The 25,383-nt window shown below is 43.1% G+C and overlaps 1 protein-coding gene across 6 annotated transcripts in view; it reads left to right on the forward strand.

The window, feature by feature from the left end:
• Positions 1 to 24,225, forward strand: part of elavl2 (ELAV like neuron-specific RNA binding protein 2) — an 82,083-nt gene extending 57,858 nt beyond the window's left edge. For 5 of the 6 annotated variants that reach the window (XM_046329179.1, XM_046329180.1, XM_046329178.1 and 2 more), the window contains 6 exons: positions 395 to 638; positions 7,123 to 7,226; positions 12,477 to 12,630; positions 13,593 to 13,818; positions 15,592 to 15,630; positions 21,513 to 24,225. In XM_046329179.1, the coding sequence (XP_046185135.1) occupies positions 395 to 638; positions 7,123 to 7,226; positions 12,477 to 12,630; positions 13,593 to 13,818; positions 15,592 to 15,630; positions 21,513 to 21,843 (1,098 nt within the window). In that variant the 3' untranslated portion in view covers positions 21,844 to 24,225. The remainder of the gene's footprint in view (positions 1 to 394; positions 639 to 7,122; positions 7,227 to 12,476; positions 12,631 to 13,592; positions 13,819 to 15,591; positions 15,631 to 21,512) is intronic. The other variant, XM_046329181.1, reaches the window with a different exon arrangement.
• Positions 24,226 to 25,383: the final 1,158 nt, after the last annotated feature.

Raw genomic sequence — 25,383 nt, forward strand, 5'->3', positions numbered from 1 at the left:
CTGTCATGGCATTGAATAGAGAACTACAAAACCAAAACAAACAAACTTCCTGAATGGATTGTTCTCAGGTTTTCGCCTGCTAAATCGGTTCTGTTGTCCTCAGACACTATTTTAACAGTTTTGGAAACTTTTAGTGTTTTCTATCCAAATCTACCAGTTATATGCATATCATATCTTCTGGGCCTGAGTAGCAGGCTGTTTAATTTGGGCATGCTTTTCATCCAAAATTCCAAATGCTGCCCCCTACCCTAGAGGTAAATGCATTTTAGAATTTAAAATGCTTTCCAAGTTTTTTACAAATTAGTTTAATATAAAAAAGTGTATTTTCAAATAAAATATATGAAAACCTTGAATGTATATTGAAGTAGTGTTTGTATTTTTCTGTCTCTTTTAGCAGGTAATTGCAGCCATGGAAACACAGCTGTCCAATGGGCCCACTTGCAACAACACGAGCAACGGTCCCTCAACAATCTCAAACAACTGCTCCTCTCCGGTAGAGTCGGGGAGCATGGAGGACAGTAAAACTAACTTGATAGTAAACTACCTGCCTCAGAACATGACCCAAGAAGAGCTCAAGAGTTTGTTTGGGAGCATCGGGGAAATTGAGTCCTGTAAATTAGTTCGAGACAAAATAACAGGTAAGGTATGCAGATGATGCCATTGAATTGTTAACAGGTGCTCAATTGTTTTCTTTTAAATTTGTAAATGTTTTTAAAAAAAAATTGGGGGGGGGATATCAGTTGAGACAATAACCATGTGGTGGTTTATGGGTGGATGATGTCATGGGCATTTGTCTCTATTGCATACACCCCCCCCTTGCTAACGCGATGCCATTTTATTCTCCAGTGTCATGAATTATGGAACGTTGTGCTTTTTATCCCCAATTAAAGCATGGATCTTGCCTTTTAAAGATTATATTTAGTGAGGCGATAAGTCTCTGAGCAAAATGTTATAATTAGATGGCATCTCTAAGTGAAAGCCATTATGAAACTTACCCAGCAGCAAACCAGATTGACTTACGAGAGAGAGAGAGGACAGATTTTTTAAAATTGTTAAATATCACTGGTTTAACTTGTTCTTTTAAGATGGCTTGCTCCTGTCATCCATTATGCCACAAGCAATGCCAAAGGGGAGCAACCCTTTGGCTATCAGGACATGATACATTAGTTTGCCTTTTTAATGGAAAACGACGACTTCCTAGGCTTAACATTTCACAGGATTTTTGTCCAGAATTTTTTACCTGAGGTGACATTTCTCACTGCAATACACCTGTATTTGTTTGAATGTCTTTTCTAGGTGGAAATCTAAAATATCACAATTTTTATATCCGTGGCTGTGTGAAGGAAGGGGAAACGCTGCAGAGCTCAAAGGCATAACCACACATTGACATGACTGTAGATCACGTGTCCAACTCATTCCACTGAGGGAAGAGTGTCTGCCTGTTTTTCATCCTCCCTTGTACTTGATTGATTGAATTAAGGTCAATGATGAGTTAGGAACTCCCCTCACCTGGTTATCTAGGTCTCAATTGAAGGTAAAAAAAAAAAAAAACATCTAGACACTAGACCTTCCATGGAAAGAGTTTGAGACCCCAGATGAGGCCGACGTTGCTGGATCGTGACTGCTCAGTGTATTAAGGTTACCTAGACACCTCTGCTGGTTATAACTCTCACACGGGGACTTGGTAGTGAGTCTGTAGCTATAGTGAGAATTGTATCTGTTTTTCATTTGCGTTTTGAACCTGAAACATTCACTGTGCCTCAGTGTAGTGCGTTGCCTTATACCGTTGGTAGACTCTGAGGGCCATAAGACCCCCCCCCTCATGTACTGTAGCCATGTGAGCACATTTTTGTTCATATTCTGTGCTAGTTAGTGAGTTATTTTCCCCAGTTATAGATATTTTATAGTCAGCAATTGGGGTGCGATTGTTTCCTACAAGAGCACAAAATGTGTGCATTTCTATACATATAAGGGGTGTTGTAGTTTAATGGGCTTGAATTAGCCAATAGGAAGAGGGTAGTGTAATTTGTCTTCTGTAATAATATTATGGGAATTATGCGTCTTTATTTGGTAAAGTTGTTTCTTGCATCAAACATTCAGTCACACGTGTCGTGGTGGTCTAGGGCACTGCATCGCAGCGCTAGCTGTGCCACCAGAGACTCTGGGTTCGAGCCCAGGCTCTGTCGCAGCCGGCCATGACCGGGAGGTCCGTGGGGCGACGCACAATTGGCCTAGCGTCGTCCGGGTTGGAGGGTTTGGCCGGTAGGGATATCCTTGTCTCATCGCGCACCAGGGACTCCTGTGGCGGGCCCGAGCGCAGTGCACGCTAACAAAGGTTGCCAGGTGCACGGTGTTTCCTCTTGACACATTGGTGCAGCTGGCTTCCGGGTTGGATGGCGCTGTGTTAAGAAGCAGTGCGGCTTGGTTGGGTTGTGTATCGGAGGACGCATGACTTTCAACCTTCGTCTCTCCCCAGCCTGTATGGGAGTTGTAGCGATGAGACAAGATAGTAGCTATTAAAAAGATAGTAATTACTAACAATTGGATACCATGAAATTAGGGAGGAAAAGGGGTCAAATTTACACACACAAAAAACATGAATTCACTGAAGGACAAGTGGATAAACGGGTGCATGTTTTTTTGTTTTGGGACTGTACATAGCCAACTGTCAGAACAGCTGGTAAAATGCTTTTTCTCCATTGTTTTTGATGGTAGGCCTACATTATTAATATAGCCATAGTTTTAACAGTGGCCAAACAGGCTACTAACGTAACTGGTACAGCCTCCGTGTTCACAGTAAATGAGCGCTGGAAATTGCAGATTTTTTTTACAACATTCAAGTTCTCGTTCAGCTCAACAAATTTGCTCCGTGCAACATATATTTGAGCAAACATTCATAAGGTTGTGAATTTTAGTCCCGTGTGTATACCTGCCTTGTCGGTTATTTTTTTAATATGGCGGGCGAGTAGTTTTTATTTATTTATTTATTTTGGCAAACTCCCAAGGTCCTCTGCTTAATACTAGCCCCGTGCAACAAGCCTGTGTTTTACCAGACGTTCCTTTGCCAGATGCTGCTGCAGTTTGAGCAAGAAAACAACTGATTTTGATCAAGTGCTGTGTATATAGTTCATATGAATTACCTACATTATTTTATCAAGTTTCACAGTTGAGTACTTGTGTTTTTATAGGCATGTTTTATACCAATGAACAGAAAATAAACATCTCCAAATCAGTTTGAATTAAATTAAATGAATTAAATTAAAAATCCCAGGTTTCCCCACTGAGGTAAACTTTTTGGAAATGGCAAGTTCACTTCCTAATAACGCCATCTCAAGCTGTTCAGCACCTCACGGAGGGGGGTCGTCTACTGTGGCTCACTAAAGTAATGATCACACTGCCTCAAAATATTATGGGGACACCTATACATTTGGAAGCGTAGCACGAGTTATTAGTGTAGCCTTATATTGTCTAGACAGGTTGTTGACGATATTCATACCCTAGAATAAAGTCTCCAGCTCATGAATCAATTGAATGAGAGAAGTAAAACAAATAAAATAAAAAGTATATATTGTTTTTTACATGGTGTAGTTTGTAAAAAGGAATCCCATGTCAATCGTCCTTAGGAATAAGGCACCTGCTCGGTTAAGAGTTACACAACCAACATCTCTAGTAATACTAGTCCCATTGAAATAGAGCCGTAGGTGATTGTCAATGACGTTGGATCTATTCCCGGTGTAGCCCGTCTTCATTAAATAGGCCTTACCTGTACACGAACAACCCTCTCCCTTCTAAAATATGAATGGTGTTGAATATTTTACCATGCTTACATATAGCTGAGAAGCTTTCAAAAGAAAGCACAGGTCTCCTGGTTGGTCTCCTGTGCTTCTCCGTAACTCCACCTCGTAATGGTGTGTTCCAAGTCTAAAAATATAATGCTCTGTGTTTTGAGCTAAATGCATCCATGTCCCTGCATGCCCTGGTACTACACTGTGCTCTGTCTCTAATGAGGGATACCTATTTCTCTCTGGGGGGGAGCCACTCCATAATTATACACAATACGCAGCGAGGATAACAACCTGTGAAATCACTGTGCTTTGTGCCATATTCGGCTCGTTCCATTTAGAAAAAGTGATGCATTTGCATGTAAACTGGCTATACTATTTAGACTGGCATGCTGGATGATGTCTGGATTAAGGCCTTTTCTCCCATGAGAGATGTGTATGGAAGCCGTATGAATGCATAATGGAAAGGGGGGTCGGGACGATACTAGCGACGCAATACTCATTCTTGTTGTGGCAAGGAAATAAAACACAAAGTGTTTTCGGCCCCCTAATTCGGCCCCCTAATGTTGGAAACATTGTTATCCAAGCTATAATCACACTATTTATACATACAGCAGCATTTTTTTTTGTTGCCATGAAACAAATTGCAATACTGGCATTGTCCCGGCTCTAATAATGGACGAGGATGGATCTTGAGTTACGATATTTACATTGAAGCCCTTTTCTTTTATTCTCTTGGTCGTCTTCTAAACAAACGGATCGATCCTGAGTGGTGCGTTACTTTTGACAGACAAGATTATTATGTCTGGAATACGTCTGAATTGTTAATCTGACTGTTATGATGGTTTGGACTAGGTGTGATTGCCTGTGTTGGTAAGCTTTTAGCTGTTGGCAAGTTTGGTATGGATTTAAATTATTATTATTTTAAAAAATCTTCAGACGAGTGTGAACAACAGGAAGTGTCTCGTGCTAGCTACCTCCAAGATGTTGAGTAATCACCAGACATCCTGAGAGATTAACCTGTATATGTCCTCTAGTGAAATCTCCCTGTTTTGACTGGATTGCCTGCAATGTCTGGGGAACCAATTAGAGTATGGGCTCCTCAAACATCTGCCTAATCAGAACAAAGGGACTATCCATAAGAAACTATAGTTTTTCTCAACATAGCAGAATCCAGTCAGGATTTGTTTGCCCTCCAGGCTCAAATGGAAGTGTCATCTCACCAGCTCATTTCAAAGGCTCACTGTGTTTCTCCTGGCTATAGTGTTCCCCGATTTTTATGCAAGGTGAATTTAAGTTTATCAACTGTTCTTTATAGCAGTTGAGGAACCCGTGCAAGCACTGACTCACGGTGATGGTCCACATTGAGCCAGAATGGGAGTGAATTTTTTTTTTTTATAGCATGTAAAATGACAGACTGAGGAGAGGCCTGTAGAAAATAATATATAATAATAATATATATAATAATAATATATGCCATTTAGCAGACTCTTTTATCCAAAGCGACTTACAGTCATGTGCGCATACATTCTACGTATGGGTGGTCCCGGGAATCGAACCCACTACCCTGGCGTTACAAGCGCCATGCTCTATGCTCTTCTGTAGCTCAGTTGGTAGAGCATGGCGCTTGTAACGCCAGGGTAGTGGGTTCAATCCCCGGGACCACCCATACGTAGAATGTATGCACACATGACTGTAAGTCGCTTTGGATAAAAGCGTCTGCTAAATGGCATATATTATTGTTAATAATGAATGGGATTGAATATATTATAATTATAATATTATATTATATATTCTACCAACTGAGCTACAGAAGGACCAAATCACCCTTTTGTTGAATCTGCATCCCACATTGAAGCAATACATGTGTACGTTTTGTGCATTTAGTTTAAAGGGTCATTTGTGGGTGCTACCATGGGATTATGAACCCCCCCCCATATTTAAATCTAATCTCATATTAGGTTTACATATCTTAATTTATTCATATCTATATTTATTCATATATTTTGAAGTTGCTAGTGAACTTGACCACCGGTAGAATTGCAGACTAAATGGAGTGGGTGGAGGAAATTGAATTGACAGTGTGCCCATAAGGAGTGGGTGTCAAATCTATTGTAGATTTTGGAAATATATGATAGAGGGGAACACGTTGAACCTCGGCGCTCGTCTGTGTCAGATGACTCACTTCGAAGCAGAGGAATCTTCCGGCAATTGGTGACTTCACGACCTTTTGTCAAGATGGGCCAAGATTCTGAGCCTAGCCCTTAATAGCGGTTTCAAATGTTGCCAGTTGGCATGTGGATTGATTTATTTTTTATTTTTTTAGAATATCCTGTGGTTGAATCCATTGTTATTGAAAGACATGGGATGTCCTCTATTGTAGATATCCAGGGTACAGGGTTGTAAGCTAGAAGGGGAGGGACGTACGCTAGAAGGGGAGGGACGTACGCTAGAAGGGAGGGACGTACGCTAGAAGGGGGAGGGACGTACGCTAGAAGGGGGGAGGGACGTACGCTAGAAGGGGAGGGACGTAGCTAGAAGGGGAGGGACGTACGCTAGAAGGGGGAGGGACGTACGCTAGAAGGGGGAGGGACGTACGCTAGAAGGGGGAGGGACGTACGCTAGAAGGGGGAGGGACGTACGCTAGAAGGGGGAGGGACGTACAGGGCTGTAAGTTAGAAGGGGGAGGGACGTCTCGTGATTTTACCCAACATCTGAGGTAGCTAGCACGAGCAGCATACGGCTTAAGCTAAATACACTGGGCCATGGGAGACTCTAAATCACCAGACAGTTCAAACAGAACATGAAGAGAAATGAGGCCAAAGATGTGCAGTATGTAAAGTTATGAGAATGGGAGGCCTCCAGGACTTTTTTTCCCTCTGTTCAACAGACTGTGACATTTTCCACTTCCAAACACCTAAATCTGTGGTATTCAAAGTCTGGAATCTGGAGTTTTTTTTTTGTGACTTTAATCTCAACCATTTTGAGGCTTCAAGTTCATCATAGGCTCTTTAAAGTAGATAGATGTACAACAGTTCCAGTCTTTATGCATTGGTGTGGGTGGGGTGGCAGGTAGCCTCGTGGTTAGAGCGTTGGCAGGTAGCCTGGTGGTTAGAGCGTTGGCACAGTAACCGAAAGGTTGCTGGATCTAATCCCCTAGCTGACAAGGTCAAAATCTGTCATTCTGAACAAGGCAGTTAACCCACTTTTCCCTGGGAGGCCGTCATTGTAAATAACAATTTTGTTCTTAACTGACTTGCCTAGTTAAATAAAAAACATGCCTGATCTGCCCACAGTTTTAACTTTAGTAATTCTAATTGGTTTTGTTTTCTGATTGCAGGGCAGAGCCTAGGTTATGGATTTGTGAATTACGTGGACCCGAAAGATGCAGAGAAAGCCATTAACACATTAAATGGCCTGAGACTACAGACCAAAACCATTAAGGTAAGCAAACACCCACCGATCCCTCAAGTATCACATGGGATTCTTCATCCAATTGTCCGCTATGATGGAATTTTAACCTGGTAACTTTATTCTTATTGTTCTATTCTGTTATCCTAATGTTCTATTATGTTAATCTGTTATATTCTAATGTTCTATTATGTTACTCTATTCTGTTATTCTAAGCCATTTCCATATGCTTAGTATCCAGTTGCATAAAAAGGACCATTGCACGGTAATTGTGTGCTGTCCAAATGTTCTAACTTCCTGTTTGGTATTAAGTAGTCATTGTGAAGCAAGGAGAGTGAGCCTGTAATATGTAGAGCAGAGCTGTTTCTATGGTTGCATGTGCTGCTTTAGTGTGCCCGAGCGCCTGTGTATGATGCCGGTACAGGGAGGTGGCTCGCTTATTGGTATTCGTGTGGCAGAGCCGGTATTGACGTGCTGGAGAAACTCATTTGCTTCATGCAGTGCGTCAGGACCTGTGAATGCTGGGGCTGATTTTTATTGTATGTGATTTTCCACGGTACATACACTGATCCAAGAGAGGGAGAAAATGGCTGCTTGTGAAAACGTGTTCTGCGTCTCTAAACCCCCCCACACCTCTTAAATAGGAACGGGCACATTTATTCAAATGTACAAAGGGACGTTAAGTAAGTAAGTTAACAGATTCTTATTTTCAATGACAGCCCTCTGAACAACAGATTTTGTTTTTACCTTGTCGGCTCTGGGATTCGATCTTGCAACCTTCCGGTTACTCGTCCAATGCTCTAACCACTAGGCTAGTTGCGCGCGTTAGTCAGAGGTTCCATGTGTAGCAACGTGAAGTGGGAGATCGCAGATGCAAAAATAGAATTAAATAAATGAGCGGAGTTAAGTTAGCTAAATTGGGAGTAGGCTACAACAAGTAACCAACAGGGTAGCATGTTTTAATCTGAATGGCGTTTTTGTTGTAGATGAGGAGTGTAGCAAAGCAAAACCTTCCTCCAGTTAGCTTAGCTGGCTAGCTAACGTAGCGCTAAAGACTGCCTCTTACAGGTCCATTCATAGACCACCTATGGCAGCTACAAGTATTGATCTAGCCTGGCTCTGGCTACTGTATCTCTCCTATGCCCCATGTCACATGCCAGTCCCTGCTCATCTCCCTCTGCACCTTCTCTCCCGAGTTGCCCAGGCTGCGCAGAAAGTCTTTTTTGTAAGTTGATGCTATCTCGATATTCATATTTTTATTGTTTGAATAGTGAAATTATTTTGAATACTTGTCCCTACTCTGAAATTAGCACACTGGCATTAATATGGAGTTGCCCCCCTTTGCTGCAATAACAGCCTCTACTCTGCTGGGAAGGCTTTCCAATAGATGTTGGGATCATTTGCTGCGGGGACTTGCTTCTATTCAGCAACGAGCATTAGTGAGGTAGAGCACTGATGTTGGTGGTGATTAGTCCTGGCTCGCAGTCGGCGTTCCAATTCATCCCAAAGGTGTTCGAAGGGGTTGAGGTCAGGGCTCTCTGCAGGCCAGTCAAGTTCTTCTACACAGGTCTTGACAAACCATTTCTATATGGTCTTCCTCTTTGTGCACTGGGGCATTGTCATGCTGAAACAGGAAAGGGCCTTCCCCAAACTGTTGCCACAAAGCACAGAATCGTCTAGAATGTCATTGTATGCTGTAGCGTTAAGATTTCCCTTCACTGTAAATAAAGAGGCCCCGAACCATGAAAAACAGCCCCAGACCATAATTCCTCCTCCACCTAACTTTACAGTTGGTATTATTATTATTATATTATTACTATGCATTGGGGCACGTTGCGTTCTCCTGGCCTCTGCCAAACCCAGATTCGTCTGTCGGACTGCCAGATGGTGAGGCGTGATTATCATTCCAGAGAATGTGTTTCCACTGATCCAAAGTTCAATGGCGGCGAGTTTTACACCACTCCAGCCGATGCTTGGCATTGCACATTCTTGTGCTGATGTTGCTTCCAGAGGTAGTTTTTACTTCACAATAACAGCAGCTCTAGCAGGGCAGAAATTTGACGAACTGACTTGTTGGAAAGGTGGCATCCTTTCCAACAAGTCCTTTTCAGTAAGGCCCATTCTACTGCCAGTGTTTGTCTATGGAGATTGCGTGGCTGTGCTTGATTCTATACATCGGTCAGTAACGGGGTGTGGCTGAAAACAGCAGAATCTACTATTTGGAAGGGTTGTCCACATACATCTCTATATCGCTCTCTCTCTCACTTTTGGTGTATCTCACAATTCTCCAGCTGCTCTTTCAGAAGTGCAAAAAACATGAGCCAGTAGAAGGTACTTTGTATTGGCATCAAATGCAGTGTGAAGGTGAGGATGGGGGGGATTCCTATTTGGAGTTTAATTGGAGTGAGTGACTTTTATTGATCAAATCCATTGGGCCAGATTGTGAAGCTGGTTTTGGCAGAGGACCGTTTAGCAGGTTTGACACCTAATGAAGTAGGGCCGTGGTAAACTGTCCAGATCACACAGACCTGTGGGCAGCCACGAGGTAGCAACCCACACTGCTCAACACTGTCCCCACGCTTAAACTCTCACTCTGTGTGTGTATGTGCCCTGCGTAGAAGGGGATTGGTATCCTCAGATAATGAGGTGACTTGAGGTGTGTATTCTATTGATGTCTAGTGGACCATCTGGTATCCTTGTGTTTTCTATTGATCTTCATGTCTAGTGGACCATCTGGTATCCTTGTGTTTTCTAGTGGACTATCTGGGACCCTTGTGTTTTCTATTGATCTTCATGTCTAGTGGACCATCTGGTATCCTTGTTTTCTATTGATCTTCATGTCTAGTGGACCATCTGGTATCCTTGTGTTTTCTATTGATCTTCATGTCTAGTGGACTATCTGGGACCCTTGTGTTTTCTAGTGGACTTCATGTCTAGTGGACCATCTGGTATCCTTGTGTTTTCTATTGATCTTCATGTCTAGTGGACCATCTGGTATCCTTGTGTTTTCTATTACATGGATGTGTTTTTCAAAAACACAATCTAACACACACACACACACACACATTCTTCTGGCTAACCCGGAGCAGTTAGTTTTGGTCCCAGTGTTCAGGCGAAACACACCTACAGGTTGTGTACAGAAGAACGTGGATGGAGTGCGAGCCTATAATTGCTATTTTGAAGTTAGTGCATCGCTGCCCCCCCAGGTAACCGGGTAACCGCCATAAATAAGGAAACACCCAACATGCTGTCTTTTTTTTTAAAATTGGGCGTTTGTGCCACCAGAACAGCCGAAATGCAAGTTGACATATTCTGCAACTGTCAGGAACTCTATTCTTCAGGCGCCCCTTCAGCTTCTCCCTGGCCCCCCTAGGTCCTACGCCCCTTCAGATTCTCCCTGGCCCCCCTAGGTCCTACGCGCCTTCAGATTCTCCCTGGCCCCCCTAGGTCCTACGCCCCCCTTCAGATTCTCCCTGGCCCCCTAGGTCCTACGCCCCTTCAGATTCTCCCTGGCCCCCTAGGTCCTACGCCCCTTCAGATTCTCCCTGGCCCCCTAGGTCCTACGCCCCTTCCCTGGCCCCCTAGGTCCTACGCCCCTTCCCTGGCCCCCTAGGTCCTACGCCCCTTCCCTGGCCCCCTAGGTCCTACGCCCCTTCCCTGGCCCCCTAGGTCCTACGCCCCTTCCCTGGCCCCCTAGGTCCTACGCCCCCTCCCCCTAGGCCCCCCTTCCCTGGCCCCCTAGGTCCTACGCCCCTTCCCTGGCCCCCCTAGGTCCTACGCCCCTTCCCTGGCCCCCCTAGGTCCTACGCCCCTTCCCTGGCCCCCTAGGTCCTACGCCCCTTCCCTGGCCCCCTAGGTCCTACGCCCCTTCCCTGGCCCCCTAGGTCCTTTCCCTGGCCCCCTAGGTCCTACGCCCCTTCCCTGGCCCCCCCCCTAGGTCCTACGCCCCTTCCCTGGCCCCCTAGGTCCTAGGTTCCTGGCCCCCCTAGCCCCTTCCCTGGCCCCCTAGGTCCTACGCCCCTTCCCTGGCCCCCTAGGTCCTACGCCCCTTCCCTGGCCCCCCTGGCCCCCCTTCCCTGGCCCCCTAGTCCTACGCCCCTTCCCTGGCCCCCTAGGTCCTACGCCCTTCCCTGCCCCCCTAGGTCCTACGCCCCTTCCCTGGCCCCCTAGGTCCTACGCCCCTTCCCTGGCCCCCTAGGTCCTACGCCCCTTCCCTGGCCCCCCTAGGTCCTACGCCCCTTCCCTGCCCCCCTAGGTCCTACGCCCCTTCAGATTCTGGACCAGAGGGTCCCTGTGTGAGGCTTCACCCCTAACATACACAACCAAGTTGGAAAACGCTGTCTCAGGCGTCGCTCCAGGAACTCCCATACATGTTCAATTGGTTTAAGATCTGGTGACTGAGATGGTCATGTGGTTTACGTGGTTTTCATGCTCATGGAAACCATTCAGAGACTACTCGTGCCCTGTGGATGGGGTGCTTTGTCACTATGGGGGCATACCCATATTAGTCAAAATAATGTCCCCACAGAGCATTTGAATAAGTGACTCTAAGCATTATGGGATGTTAATTGCTTAATGAACTCGGGAACCACCTGCTTTCAATACACTATTGTGGTGTAATATGTGTGTGACAGACGATGTCACAAGGATAATACAATTTAATATATTTTTTTGTTTTTGTTTTTGTTAAATGAGTCTAACAAATAAACTCAATCAAGTGATCAAATACTAACATCCCTTTTTGGACATTTGAATAATCGTGCCCATCCCTAATACAAACAACCTCACGAAAAAGCCCACTTAACATTAATATTCTCCTACAATACTTTTTATATCAAAAAGGCCTGGAACCGGAAATTTTTCATCAGTGCAGAAAACACTTGATGTCACTCCCATCCTGGTTCTGTTCCCTTGGGTTTGGAACATTCCAGAAACCGTCATGGAGATTGAGACTCGTGAATATGAATTTCCCCATAGTTGTGTCAGATTTAGATTTTTTTTCTTCTGTTCAAATAAACATTCAGTGTTCTGAATAAATAGTTCTTTAGCATTGAATTCAATGCTTTTGATTGGCCCTGCACTCGTTAGACATGGGGACGGGGTTCTCGTGTTTCTCCACTGCAGCTAGTTTCTCAAGGCTGTCGTCACTGTTTTCTGTAAGGGCACTAGTGGTATTCTTCACTGTGAACTGTCATTGGTTAGTGTCCTCTTCAGTACATCAGTCTGTGGTTGGTGTATTGAAGAGAACACTTAGCCAGTCTCTTGTAATTGCTCCCGCTCTAGGTGTCCTACGCTCGTCCAAGCTCGGCCTCCATTAGAGATGCAAATTTGTACGTCAGTGGCTTACCAAAAACCATGACTCAGAAAGAACTAGAGCAGCTCTTCTCTCAGTACGGACGAATCATTACCTCACGCATTCTGGTGGACCAAGTGACTGGTGAGTAGGAAGCCACCACTCGCTCTCTGTTTGTGTTTTTGTCCCAGTACCCCCCCCCCCCTCCCCAGCCAGGCCTCAGGAATGAATCTGAGGAACCACTGGGTCCCAACATCCCATGGTACTGCTGCAGCCTTTCATGAATGTACATAGCTGGATAAAATACGAAATTGATTGTAGAGTAGAAAGATTGAAGTGTAGTAATTTAATAGTATGTACGTCTTCCCTCTATCTCTACAACTTCCTTCTGCCCCTCCCCTCGCTCTCTGCCCCTCCCCTCGCTCTCTGCCCGTTTCATGGCTTGAAATCATATAAATATTATAATCGTCTCCGTTTCCAAACTGCCATGTGGAAATGGAATCTGTACGCTCCTTATGAAATACTAATAAACAGAACCTCTCTGCTGTAGAAATGTATAATATTCAGTCAAGGGTTAGGGACAAGGCTTCCAAATGTAATTTGTTGCCAATACAATTTATATTTTTTTGTTGTAAGGATGTGTGCCAACAGCAGGTTTTGGAGAAGGAATCTTATTCATGCTTCTTCGTCTGCGGATGGGTCAATCAGTTAGCTTATTGACTAAATGATATCGTTGCCTTATGGGATTTGTTGTGCTGATTTTTGAAAAATAACGACGTTTTCTAATAGCAGTTGTAGGCTTGATGTTTTGATGACCCAGGTCGACCACAAATGTCTGTTATACAGCTTTTTTTTCCCCCCCCCCCCCCCCCAAGTATATTGACATTGCCCTTGCAATAAACTAGCAGTGTTTCTTATTCACGGTCCTGGCAACTAGCGTCTTCACTCGTGTCCTGTCCAGGTGGTGTACTTGTACGTCAGGATGTCTCACTTTCTCCACAGTTCTGGCTCAGACTAGTCTCACTTACTAATATGACGTGTAGCTAACCAAGTCAAGAGCGCCACAATATTGCCACCTGTCTAAACATGATGATTGTGTTTCCCAGGTGTCTCCAGAGGGGTGGGTTTTATCCGGTTTGACCGGCGAATCGAAGCAGAAGAAGCCATCAAGGGCCTGAATGGCCAGAAGCCACCGGGCGCCACAGAGCCCATCACCGTGAAGTTCGCCAACAACCCCAGCCAGAAGACGAGCCAGGCTCTGCTCTCCCAGCTGTACCAGTCACCCAATCGAAGGTACCCCGGACCCCTCGCACAGCAGGCACAGCGCTTCAGGTAAAAGGGGTATACCAAAAACAGACCCACCTACCACCGCAGGCACAGCGCGTCAGGTAAAGGGGAATACCAAAAACAAACCCACCTACCACTGCAGGCACAGCGCGTCAGGTAAAGGGGAATACCAAAAAGACCCACCTACCACCGCAGGCACAGCGCGTCAGGTAAAGGGGAATACCAAAAACAAACCCACCTACCACCGCAGGCACAGCGCGTCAGGTAAAGGAGTATAACAAAAACAAACCCACCTACCACCGCAGGCACAGCGCGTCAGGTAAAGGAGTATAACAAAAACAAACCCTCCTACCACCGCAGGCACAGCGCGTCAGGTAAAGGGGAATACCAAAAACAAACCCACCTACCACCGCAGGCACAGCGCGTCAGGTAAAGGGGAATACCAAAAACAAACCCACCTACCACCGCAGGCACAGCGCGTCAGGTAAAGGAGTATAACAAAAACAAACCCTCCTACTGCGTTTATGATTAGAGCCAAGTCATAGCCTACCTACAATGACATGAAATCCATTTATTCCTCTGGGGGAAAACATTTTAAAAACCTAATTTGAATTGTCTCATTTTACATTGAAATACTCTAGACTGCATGATGCTATAACGTTCTGTTTTTACTTACTTTCAAAACATCCCAGAGTTAATCAAAAATAATTACGCTATTCACATTTTTACTTTGTACTCCACTCCTCCTGTTGCAAATATCTAATCTTGTTGAATGTGGGTCTGAGGGATTTTAGTATTCTGGTCATTAAAACACTTAACTATTTGAACCCCCCACCTCAAGGAAAAAACCTAATTGGCTTATGTTTTGTATTGCCACCCTTCCTATTGCTGCTAAATGACTTCTTATTGAGCTGTCCAAATGCACATTTGTGTCAGTCTTGGTATAAGAAATGTAGTGTATTCTAACTATCATGAAAGCTGAATATTTATTTAAAGGGACAATGCAGCCTTAAAAAATAAATAAATAAAAATAAAATAATCTCAATATCAAACCACTTCTGGGGAATTATTTAAGTACCTTACTGTCATTTTTGTTTTCAATTAAAGTGATATAAAAAATGTTTAAAAAAATAAAAAGCCTTTAGCCAGGACTGGGTGGGCATGACAAGAGAGAATATTTGTTATTGGTCGAGTTTTGGAACTCTCTCTCTTATTGGTCATTTAGCTCATTTACTGCATGGTGATTGGTGGTCACTATGCAAAGCCAGAACTCCGTCCCACCAAAACGGGCAGAGAATCCAGGCGGTCTTTTCAAACACAAAAATGGCATTGTGATAATTTCCACAGTATTATTTTGTCCTTCATAGTGTGGAATTGTGTATATAAAACACAGGAAAATCACATTTGACTGCACTGGGACTTTTTAACAATACTTATCTTCCCTAGTGACTCATTTTTTTCTTTTTCTTTTTAAATTGTATATTTTTTAAATTTCATGTGTTGCACTTTTGTAGTGCACAATGGTTTTGTATTTTCATTATTCTTGTTAAACCATATAATGGCATGAGCTTGTCCATTTTTACATCAACATTAGTGCATCTATACCACACAATGTAAACAAGGCAATTTGGATGTAATTTCCCTGGGGATTCCCAGCGAGTTAAATTGCTTAGCTCGCGTTAGCCAGTCAATTATGAGAGACGATCTCTGAAAACAATATATGCTCATTGGGTATCTGTTTTATGAATGTGTTGCTCTTCATCAATGTTCTGCGGACTGTGTAGTATTTGCTACAACTGAACTCACCTTTCATTTCAGGTTGGACAATCTGCTAAACATGGCATATGGAGTCAAGAGGTAATTAATCTATTACTACAGTTGCAGTTTTGCATTAGGAAATTCTTTGGGACACATTGGGTGTTTTCCATTTGAAGTGAGGCCTAGATCATTTTCCATGACCTGTTTTCAGCTGTTCCCTGAACCCCATACTGACTAGAATTTTGAGGTTGTTGGTCAAATATTCTGGCATTTTGTGTAAACCCCGTGTGAGGGCTTTGGGGGGGGTTGTTAGTGGAGTGTGGATCAGCTGTTTGTTCCTCAACCACCCGACTAGATGTGACAATCCGAGGACTGCACCCGACCCCTAACCCTCTAATATAGAACATGTTCTGTAGGCTATAGTCGGATTTTGACAGGGGGATGCAGGATTTTGTTGGCCTGATTTTACATATGTTTCTGCGTATAACTTCCAGTATTTTCTGGGGGAAAGCCATTTAGTCAACTTGTCTATAATTTAGATATACATGCAGCTTCTCTTTTGTCATTATGTTGCCCTGCAAGACTAAATAAACCCTTGCTCACCAGAATGATTGAAGCATCCATTCTATCTAGTTCACATCTAAAGTTCTGTGATCTCTGCTTCTTTTGCGGAACAAAGACGTTTAGGGACCGGGGAGAAAATGCAAAAAAATAAAGAATAAATGTTGCAAAATGCCCAAAATGACATCAGTTTGACCGGTTGTAAGGTCATGGAAAGCTTTGAAAATGACCCAACATGTTTCTGATAAGGTTTCAGTTTGGCTTGGATACATATTTTATGTGTTTTAGTATTTTTCAATCAGATTTTATGATGCTGATAAAAGTTGCACGTCAACACAGATGTTTAGGAACTAAACATTCAAAATGTTGAATAAAGTAAACCTTTTTCTCCCACTCCTGTTCCAGAGTCAACATTTGGTGTAAAATGTTAAATTCTGCAGGAGTTAATATTAAGGCTGTGAGAGTTTATAGACCTACAGTCAGATATCAGTTTCCATTTTAACCCATCTGAACAGTAGGCTACAGTTCCCTTAAGGTGCCGTAGGCCTATTTGAAGTCCCCCATCTTGATTGTTAAATTCGTATAGCGCCTCACAATCATCACACATAAAAATAGGCACTGCCATCATCCTCTTTTACCCCTTAAAATCCTTCCCAAACATTACTGTTCTGACACTCCCTTCTCTTCAACTCTCCATTCCACAGGCTTTCTCTTATTGAATTAAACGTTGTCCTTTTGTTTTACCTCAGTGGATGGACATGAACCTTTTCTTCCTCGTTCCCAAAAGTATTTGGTGTGTAGGTTACTGGGCCCCATGTACAGTTATTCTCTAAAGCTCAGACTCACTCACTAATACCAGATAGACTTCACTAATGAAAACAAAAACGTCAATGTAGCCTATAGATAGAAATTACACAAGAACGTGATGTTTTTCGTTATTAGTTATTTTTTTCCCGGGATTCGACTCGCCCCACTATCACCGTGGGAACTGCGGGTCAGCGCGTGTGTGTGTGTGTGTGTGAAGGAGAGCCGGTCAGGGGCGAACACGCTGCTGGGTTCTGAGGGTGATTCACGCTGGCAGGAGAGATGCCAGTGAAGGGGTCACATGTCAGACAGTGAGTGGCCTACCTGATCCTATAAGCCTGGGCACTCTTTCTGCCTCTCCCACTCCTCCTTTCTCTCTCGCTCTCACTCCGCCTTTCTCTCTTGTGCGCGCGCTCTACCTCTCGCTCTCTTACCTTGATCCATTATTGACAATCGTGTCCCGTTTTTAAACAACCGAGACTGCCGCCTCTCAGGAACTTGACTCCAATCTGGCATTTTGTTTCCGCTTCATTTCTTCCTGAAGTCTGATTGAAGTTCAACCCTTCTGAAGGCTCTCCTTTCCTTCACTGGTAGACTTGTGATTTCTTACTGCTCGTGGGCTGGTGTCTTGGTTCCGTGATGCTCTGAGCACACCTGTCATGATGCATGTTCCCAGAGAGGACAACTGAAGCAGCTCATCTCATCTGACAACTGCGGAAATAATTCATGCTCTCCTGTGCACTTTGCTTTTTTTTTTTCTCTCTCTCTCTCCCTCTCAAACTGCAAAACCACGATTACCTACGAGCTGAGATTTCAGGGGACTTCATTTATTGTCTTTGTAACCTGAAATCTAATTTCTTATGGTGGGATTTCCTTCCTGGTTTTTCAGGAAATTCTTCCACTGTGCTCTTTAGGAAGTATCCCATTTTTTTTCTTCTCCCCCCTTAAGGTGGTCAAGTGGCAATGAGAAAGTAGGGTTATGGTGGTTTAATCGGTTAGTCACCGAAAATACATTTGCTTTTGGGTTAATATGCATCATTTAGGCAAGTTAAATTGACGTCTGTATTTTTGCTAATCGTCATGCATTTTTATCTATCACGCGCACAGCATACAGAGCCTAATTTGAGAGGATTATTACCTGTCAGAGCCTAGTTATAAACTCAGCAAAAAAATAAATATCCTCTCACTGTCAACTGTTAATTTTCAGCAAACTTAACGTAAATATTTGTATGAACATAAGATACTCAAAAAGTTCCACAGACATGTGAGTAACAGAAATGGAATAACGTGTCCCTGAACAATGTGGGGGTCAAAATCAAAAGTAACAGTCCGTATCTGGTGTGGCCACCAGCTGCATTAAGTACTGCAGTGCATCTCCTCATGGACTGCACCAGATTTGCCAGTTCTTGCTGTGAGATGTTACCACACTCTTCTACCAAGGCACCTGCAAGTTTGCTGATATTTCTGGGGGGAATGGCCCTAGCCCTCACCCTCCGATCCAACACGTCCCAGATGTGCTCAATGGGATTGAGATCCGGGCTCCTCGCTGGCCATGGCAGAACACTGACATTCCTGTCTTTCAGGAAATCACACACAGAACGAGCAGCATGGCTGGTGGCATTGTCATGCTGGTGGGTCATGTCAGGATGAGCCTGCAGGAAGGGTACCACATGAGGGAGGAGGATGTCTTCCCTGTAACGCACAGCGTTGATTGCCTGCAATGACGACAAGCTCAGTCCGATGATGCTGTGACACACCATGACGGACCCTCCACTTCCAAATCGATCCTGCTTCAGAGTACAGGCCACGGTGTAACGCTCATTCCTTTGACGATGAACGCAAATCTGACCATCACCCCTGGTGAAACAAAACCACGACTCGTCAGAGAAGAGCACCCTTTGCCAATCCTGTCTGGTCCAGCAACTGTGGTTTTGTGCCCCTAGACGACGTTGCCGGTGAAGTCTGGTGAAGACCTACCTTACAACCGGCCTCTAAGCCCTCAGTACAGCCTCTCTCAGCCTATCACGGACATGCTGAGCACTGATGGAGGGATTGTGTGTTCCTGGTGTAACTTGGACAGTTGTTGTTGCCATCCTGTATCTGTCCCGCAGGTGTGATGTACCTATCCTGTGCAGGTGTTACACGTGGCCTGCCACTGCGAGGACGATCAGCTGTCTGTCCTCTCTCCCTGTAGTGCTATCTTGGGTGTCTCACAGTACGGACATGGCAATTTATTGCCCTGGCCACATCTGCAGTCCTCATGCCTTCTTGCAGCATGCCTAAGGCATGTTCACGCAGATGAGCAGGGAACCTTTCTGGTTGGTGATTTTCAGAGTCAGTAGGAAGGCCTCTAGTGTCCTAAGTGTTCATAACTGTGAGCTTAATTGCCTACCCTCTGTAAACTGTTAGTGTCTTAACGACCGTTCCACAGGTGCATGTTCATTAATGGTTTATGGTTCATTGAACAAGCATGGGAAACAGTGTTTAAACCCTTTACAATGAAGTTATGTGAAGTTATTTGGATTTTTACTAATTATCTTTGAAAGACAGGGTCCTGAAAAGGGGATGTTTCTTTGAGTTGAGAGGAATAGTCTACCAACTGTCAGACAGAGACTAGTTATAGTAGAGGAATAGTCTACCAACTGTCAGACAGACTAGTTATAGTAGAGGAATAGTCTACCAACTGTCAGACTAGTTACAGTAGAGGAATAGTCTACCAACTGTCACACTAGTTATAGTAGAGGAATAGTCTACCAACTGTCAGACAGACTAGTTATAGTAGAGGAATAGTCTACCAACTGTCAGACAGACTAGTTATAGTAGAGGAATAGTTTACCAACTGTCAGACCGCATACAGAGACTAGTTATAGTAGAGGAATAGTCTACCAACTGTCAGACTAGTTATAGTAGAGGAATAGTCTACCAACTGTCAGACTAGTTATAGTAGAGGAATAGTCTACCAACTGTCAGACTAGTTATAGTAGAGGAATAGTCTACCAACTGTCAGACTAGTTATAGTAGAGGAATAGTCTACCAACTGTCAGACTAGTTATAGTAGAGGAATAGTCTACCAACTGTCAGACTAGTTATAGTAGAGGAATAGTCTACCAACTGTCACAGACTAGTTATAGTAGAGGAATAGTCTACCAAATGTCACTGACTAGTTATAGTAGAGGAATAGTCTACCAACTGTCAGACCGCATACAGAGACTAGTTACAGTAGAGGAATAGTCTACCAACTGTCACAGACTAGTTATAGTAGAGGAATAGTCTACCAAATGTCACAGACTAGTTATAGTAGAGGAATAGTCTACCAACTGTCAGACCGCATACAGAGACTAGTTACAGTAGAGGAATAGTCTACCAACTGTCAGACCGCACCAGAGTAGATCTTCAAAAGGTCTGTAGGCTACTGTAGTGAAGTCTGCTTTTGTATGCCCAGTCATTGGTCAGCCCAGTCATTGGTCAGCCCAGTCATTGGTCAGCCCAGTCATTGCACAACAAATAACCATTTCTAGATGCAATCGAGTGTTAACTTTGATTTTTTTATATTTTTAAAGGAGTTATTATTTTTCAGTCTCAACTTGTAATTAAACCACGCCTCCCATTCGACTGAATAGGGTTGCAACCATAGCCTGCCTACCGTTGACTCTCAGCGCATCACCCACTGCTTGACCGCTTTGCACTGGGAGCTTGAGGCAGTGTAATTGTTTTGAAACCTCACCGTTTTACTTGAAATAAGTAGCCTAGTGAAAGTCCATCCAACAGAAACGTGGAGGCAATTATTATTATTTTACTATGCCGTTTTAACCGGCATTTCTCTCCTGTTCTATTGGTTTTCAGATCAACGTTCTTTCATTGTCCAGAAGCCAAAGGCACAATCCTGGTCGTCTTAGCAACCCATCGTAGTCGTTGGTATTAGATTCCTCTAATATTTCTAACTGCGATTTTCATGCGACGTGAAATTACTCGTGTTGTGTTGTTTTTAGAACGTGGTCTTCCTCTACGTTGCGTTTTGACATGCTTAATACTAGGCAATATAGCCTTTTAACTAAGACCGATAGGCTTGCTATTGTTGCTGGTTTCTATTAAGATGTTTGTCTACACGCATAGTATCAGAGAGGGCGAAGCGAGAGGTTTTCATGCTCACCTAAATCTGTCCAGAAATAAGCTCATTTGCGTTTCTATAGGCTTATTTGGGGCCTAAGCTTGTCACCTGCCTTCCTCCTTGGGTCGGGAAACATTAAGCATCGTGTCATTTATATACAGGTCTCTGATTTAGTATTTTCTGTTGGTCACTTCATTTTACTGTTGACTGGTTTTAATGAGGGTCAGTTTTGTCGGCAGCGAAATTGACAAATGGTCATCCCTAAATGAGGTATGTTTTGGCTCAACCTTAAATGTGGTTTGGTTAAAAGTGATTTGTGTCGAGTGAACATATTAGTTTTTTGTGCAGTTATATAAACCTGAAAGCTATTTAATGAGTTCAATGAAAAGTCACTGAAATGCAGTACTGTATTTCATGACAAATATTACTGTCACCACCTTCAATGATGCTTGTCTGGGTTTTGTACTGACCCGTGCTTGTCTTTGTTTTTTGTTTTTTTTTTTTACAGCCGGTTCTCCCCTATGGCCATCGATGGGGTGACCAGCCTGGCTGGCATCAACATCCCAGGGCACGCGGGCACCGGCTGGTGCATCTTCGTCTATAACCTGGCTCCGGATGCAGACGAAAGCATTCTGTGGCAGATGTTTGGGCCGTTTGGAGCCGTCACAAACGTCAAGGTCATCCGGGACTTCAACACAAACAAGTGCAAAGGGTTCGGATTTGTCACCATGACTAACTACGACGAGGCAGCCATGGCCATCGCCAGCTTGAATGGATACCGCCTCGGGGACAGAGTTCTGCAAGTCTCGTTCAAAACCAACAAAACGCACAAAGCCTAATCTCCAAATAGGATTGTTTATAGAAAACTCTACAGAAAATGGAAAAACCTAAAATGGAAACCTACCCGACCGTAAAACTTTCTACATTAGTAAAAACATCTTTGTAAATCAGTGTTACGAAGGGAAACTATACTTAGCGTCCGAAAGTGTGTTTCTTTCTTTTCCTTCATTGCTAGGCTTTAAAACGTCTTAAAATACTTTGTGGTAAGAAACCAGAAAAAAATACTGCAGGTTTTCACGCCTGTCTTTAAAGCTGGACCTTTTAAAATGTTTACTAAAGGGTTGTTTTTTTGTTTTTGTTTTGTTGCATATCTTGCTGTAAAAAAAAAAACAGGAAGTTTTGTAAAGGCTTTGTGTAGTGATATTTTTATTTTTTGTATTTTTTTTCTGTGTCTTTATTTGCCTTGGTGCTTTTTGCGTCTTAAGTGGTTAACAAAGTATTTATTTTTGATTATTCTGTTTAAAAAAAATATATTAAAAAAAGTTAATATGTTTATTGTAATATGAGTTAGTTAGTTATTGGTTGGCTGCATAATATTGCTTATTGTAAAGTTAATGGAGAAAAACACACAAAAAAATGTCTTAAAGCAGTACCTTGCCAAAGAGCTAAGAACCTCTTTGATGTGGGTTTAAAAAGCATCTATTTTTATAAAAAGACAAATTTGGAGAAACTTTTTACTGGACCTGGAAAAAAAATATTTTGACTTGGATACTTTGAGAAATATCTTCATATGACACCTTACCAGGAAGTTTGCAGTGGTTGACATTTCTGGAGAGATTTCTGATGTAAAAAGATACCTTTTTGAGATCTTTGTATTATCTTTAGATTCTAGAATCAATGGCAGTGATGGTTTCATTTGTATAATCATCTGTGGGTTGTCCTATCATCCTGGCTATTATGACGAGCAACTCCCATTTCACTTTTTGATTTGGAAATTCAGACAGAAAAAATATACGAAGGTTTATTTGCAAAAGTGCATGCAAAATTATACTGGAAATATCTTCAAAGGTAAAGGGGGGTGAGGGATAAAAAAAAATCAGTTCTTCCTAAAGAATTCCCTTCAGACAGAGCTCATGGTGGTTTGTGGTGTACTTACTATATAATTTACTCCATCTTGTCTTTATATTAAACAAAGGTTTTACCTTACTTTGTATGAAAGGAGGGAGAGGACATGCTGATGAAGGCAGCTGATTAAGTAAACTAGTTTGAATGAACGATGGGGAAGATTACTCCTGGACTTTAGTGTAAATAAGTCCTTTTTTATGTTGACTATTTAGCTAGCATATTTGCTCCTTTTTTGGGGGGGACTTTATGGCAAAGTGCTTTTTTTATTTGATTAACTACAGTGTGATTTATTGATTTTTTTTCTTTTTTTTTCCAGGGGAGATATTGCCTTACTTTGATTTCAGTTCGACTTTGAAAGTTCACATTCAGTTAAAATACTTGATTTGTTGTCCTATGGACTAGCATTAGTGTCAGATTTGTTGGTGATTTGGTCTTTAGATGGTCTTGCTTCTGTTATTAAGAAAACTATAGACATTTAAGTTGGTTTGTTTTATTTATATATATATATATATATAAACATTATAGATATATATTTATGTGGTAAAGAAGGATATAAACCCGTTTTTTTTAGCTTTCTGATTTACTTTCTTTCATTCATATATACGTAATGCATAATAACATGTCTTTAAAAATCGTAAAAGGTGTGTGTGTGTGTATATATTGCTCTATTCACTTGAAGCGGTTCCGTGACCAAATCAGAAAGGGTTGCAACAGATTGCCGAACAACATCTTGCTTCTCTCGAAACAGAGGCTGATCAAGCCCTTAGATGCACTGAGTACTGCACCTGCATCCTGCTTTGTCTTGAGCTCATTACTAGTCATGCGTCTCCTTATCGAGCAGTGTGCTGTGCATTATTTATATATATACATTTATATATTTACCAACTGCTTTTCTTAGACTTCTTTTTGGTTCTTTTTATTTATTTTTTGGTTACTTGTAAAAGTTCAGTTTTGATTATAGATTAGCTGTGACATTGCTGCTGTGGGGGAGGGGGGGCCCCCGCCCATTTTGTTCTTGCCCGGCCTCTCACGGGTCTTGATTGAGGATAACTTAACAGACCCGCGGGGGCTCTCTGGCGATCTAGGCATGGCAAAATGAGCCCCCCCCCCCCACTTTATTTAAATTCTAAATGTGAGAATTACTATTTATTTGAAGTTGTACAGTATTACTTGGTTCCACAGCGTTTTTTTGGGGGGGGGATAGAATATATCTTGAGTATTTAAGAGGATGTACATGTTATTTTCTTTGTTTGGAATACTTTGTACATTTTTTTTTCATGTTCAGTACATCAATAAATACATTGAAGGGAAATGCAGCCCTGTGGAAGGACCCTGTGTTCAGCACAACCCCCCCCCCACACACACACACGTCTCATATTACACTACACCACCAACAGTGTGTTGACAACTGCTCGTCAAAAAAGGTCTCCTTCCAAAACCACGGGCATTAATATGGCGTTGGTCCCTCCCCCATGGCAGCTATAACATCCTCTACTCCTCTGGGAAGGTTTTCCACTAGGTGCTTGAACATTGCTGTTGTGGACAGCAACAAGAGCGTTAGTGACGTCGGGGATTGATGTTGGGGCGATTTACGACTGGCTAAAAATCAGCATTCAAATTCCTCCACGAAGGTGTTCAAAGGGGGTTGAAGTCAGGGCTCTGTGCAGGGCAGTAAAGTTATTCCACACCGATCTCGACAAACCATTTCTGTATGGACCTCACTTCGTCATTGAGTGGAAATCCCTATCGGTAGCAGGTGTAGCTGAAATGGCTGACTACTGCTTGGCTACGGAAACTCATTTCATTGAAGCTCCCGACGAACAGTTCTGGTTTCGGGTTGTTAAGTCGCTCTGGATAAGAGCGTCTGCTAAATGACTTAAATGTAATGTAATGTTGTTGCTTCAAGGCAGTTCGGAACTCCTACAGTGAGTTGGACCCCCCAAAAAAAATTACACGCTTCAGCACTTCGGGTTGTCCCCGTTCTGTGAGCTCGTGTGGCCTAATTCTTCACGGATGAGCCGTTGCGCCGATGTTGCCAATTTTCCGCAATAACAGTACTTAACTGTTGACCAGGGCAGGAATTTGACAAACGGGACTTGTTGGAAAGATGGCGTTCCTATGACGTTGCCACATTGGAATGTCACTGAGCTCTACCCAGTAAGGCCATTCTACTACCAATGTTTGTCTATGGAGATTGCATGGTTGTGTGCTCAATTTTGTACCCCTATCAGTAGCAGGTGTAGCTAAAATGGCCGACTACTAATTACTTTAGTGTGTATTGAGTGGAAAATACCATCTCGACTCAATCCATGCGTTGCAAAGCATGTCCATGTGGATTTGACTTTATTGTTGGTTGTGATTGATCTCCATCCCTTTATTACTCTGTTTTATAATGCTTTTTACCCCAAAGGGAACCGCTGGTGCCTGGCCACCAGACAGTAGACATGGCAGAGCAGGTAGGAAGACCGCCGTGG

The sequence above is a fragment of the Oncorhynchus gorbuscha genome, linkage group LG25 (genome assembly GCF_021184085.1).
Source record: "Oncorhynchus gorbuscha isolate QuinsamMale2020 ecotype Even-year linkage group LG25, OgorEven_v1.0, whole genome shotgun sequence".
Classification (NCBI taxonomy): Eukaryota; Metazoa; Chordata; class Actinopteri; order Salmoniformes; family Salmonidae; genus Oncorhynchus; species Oncorhynchus gorbuscha.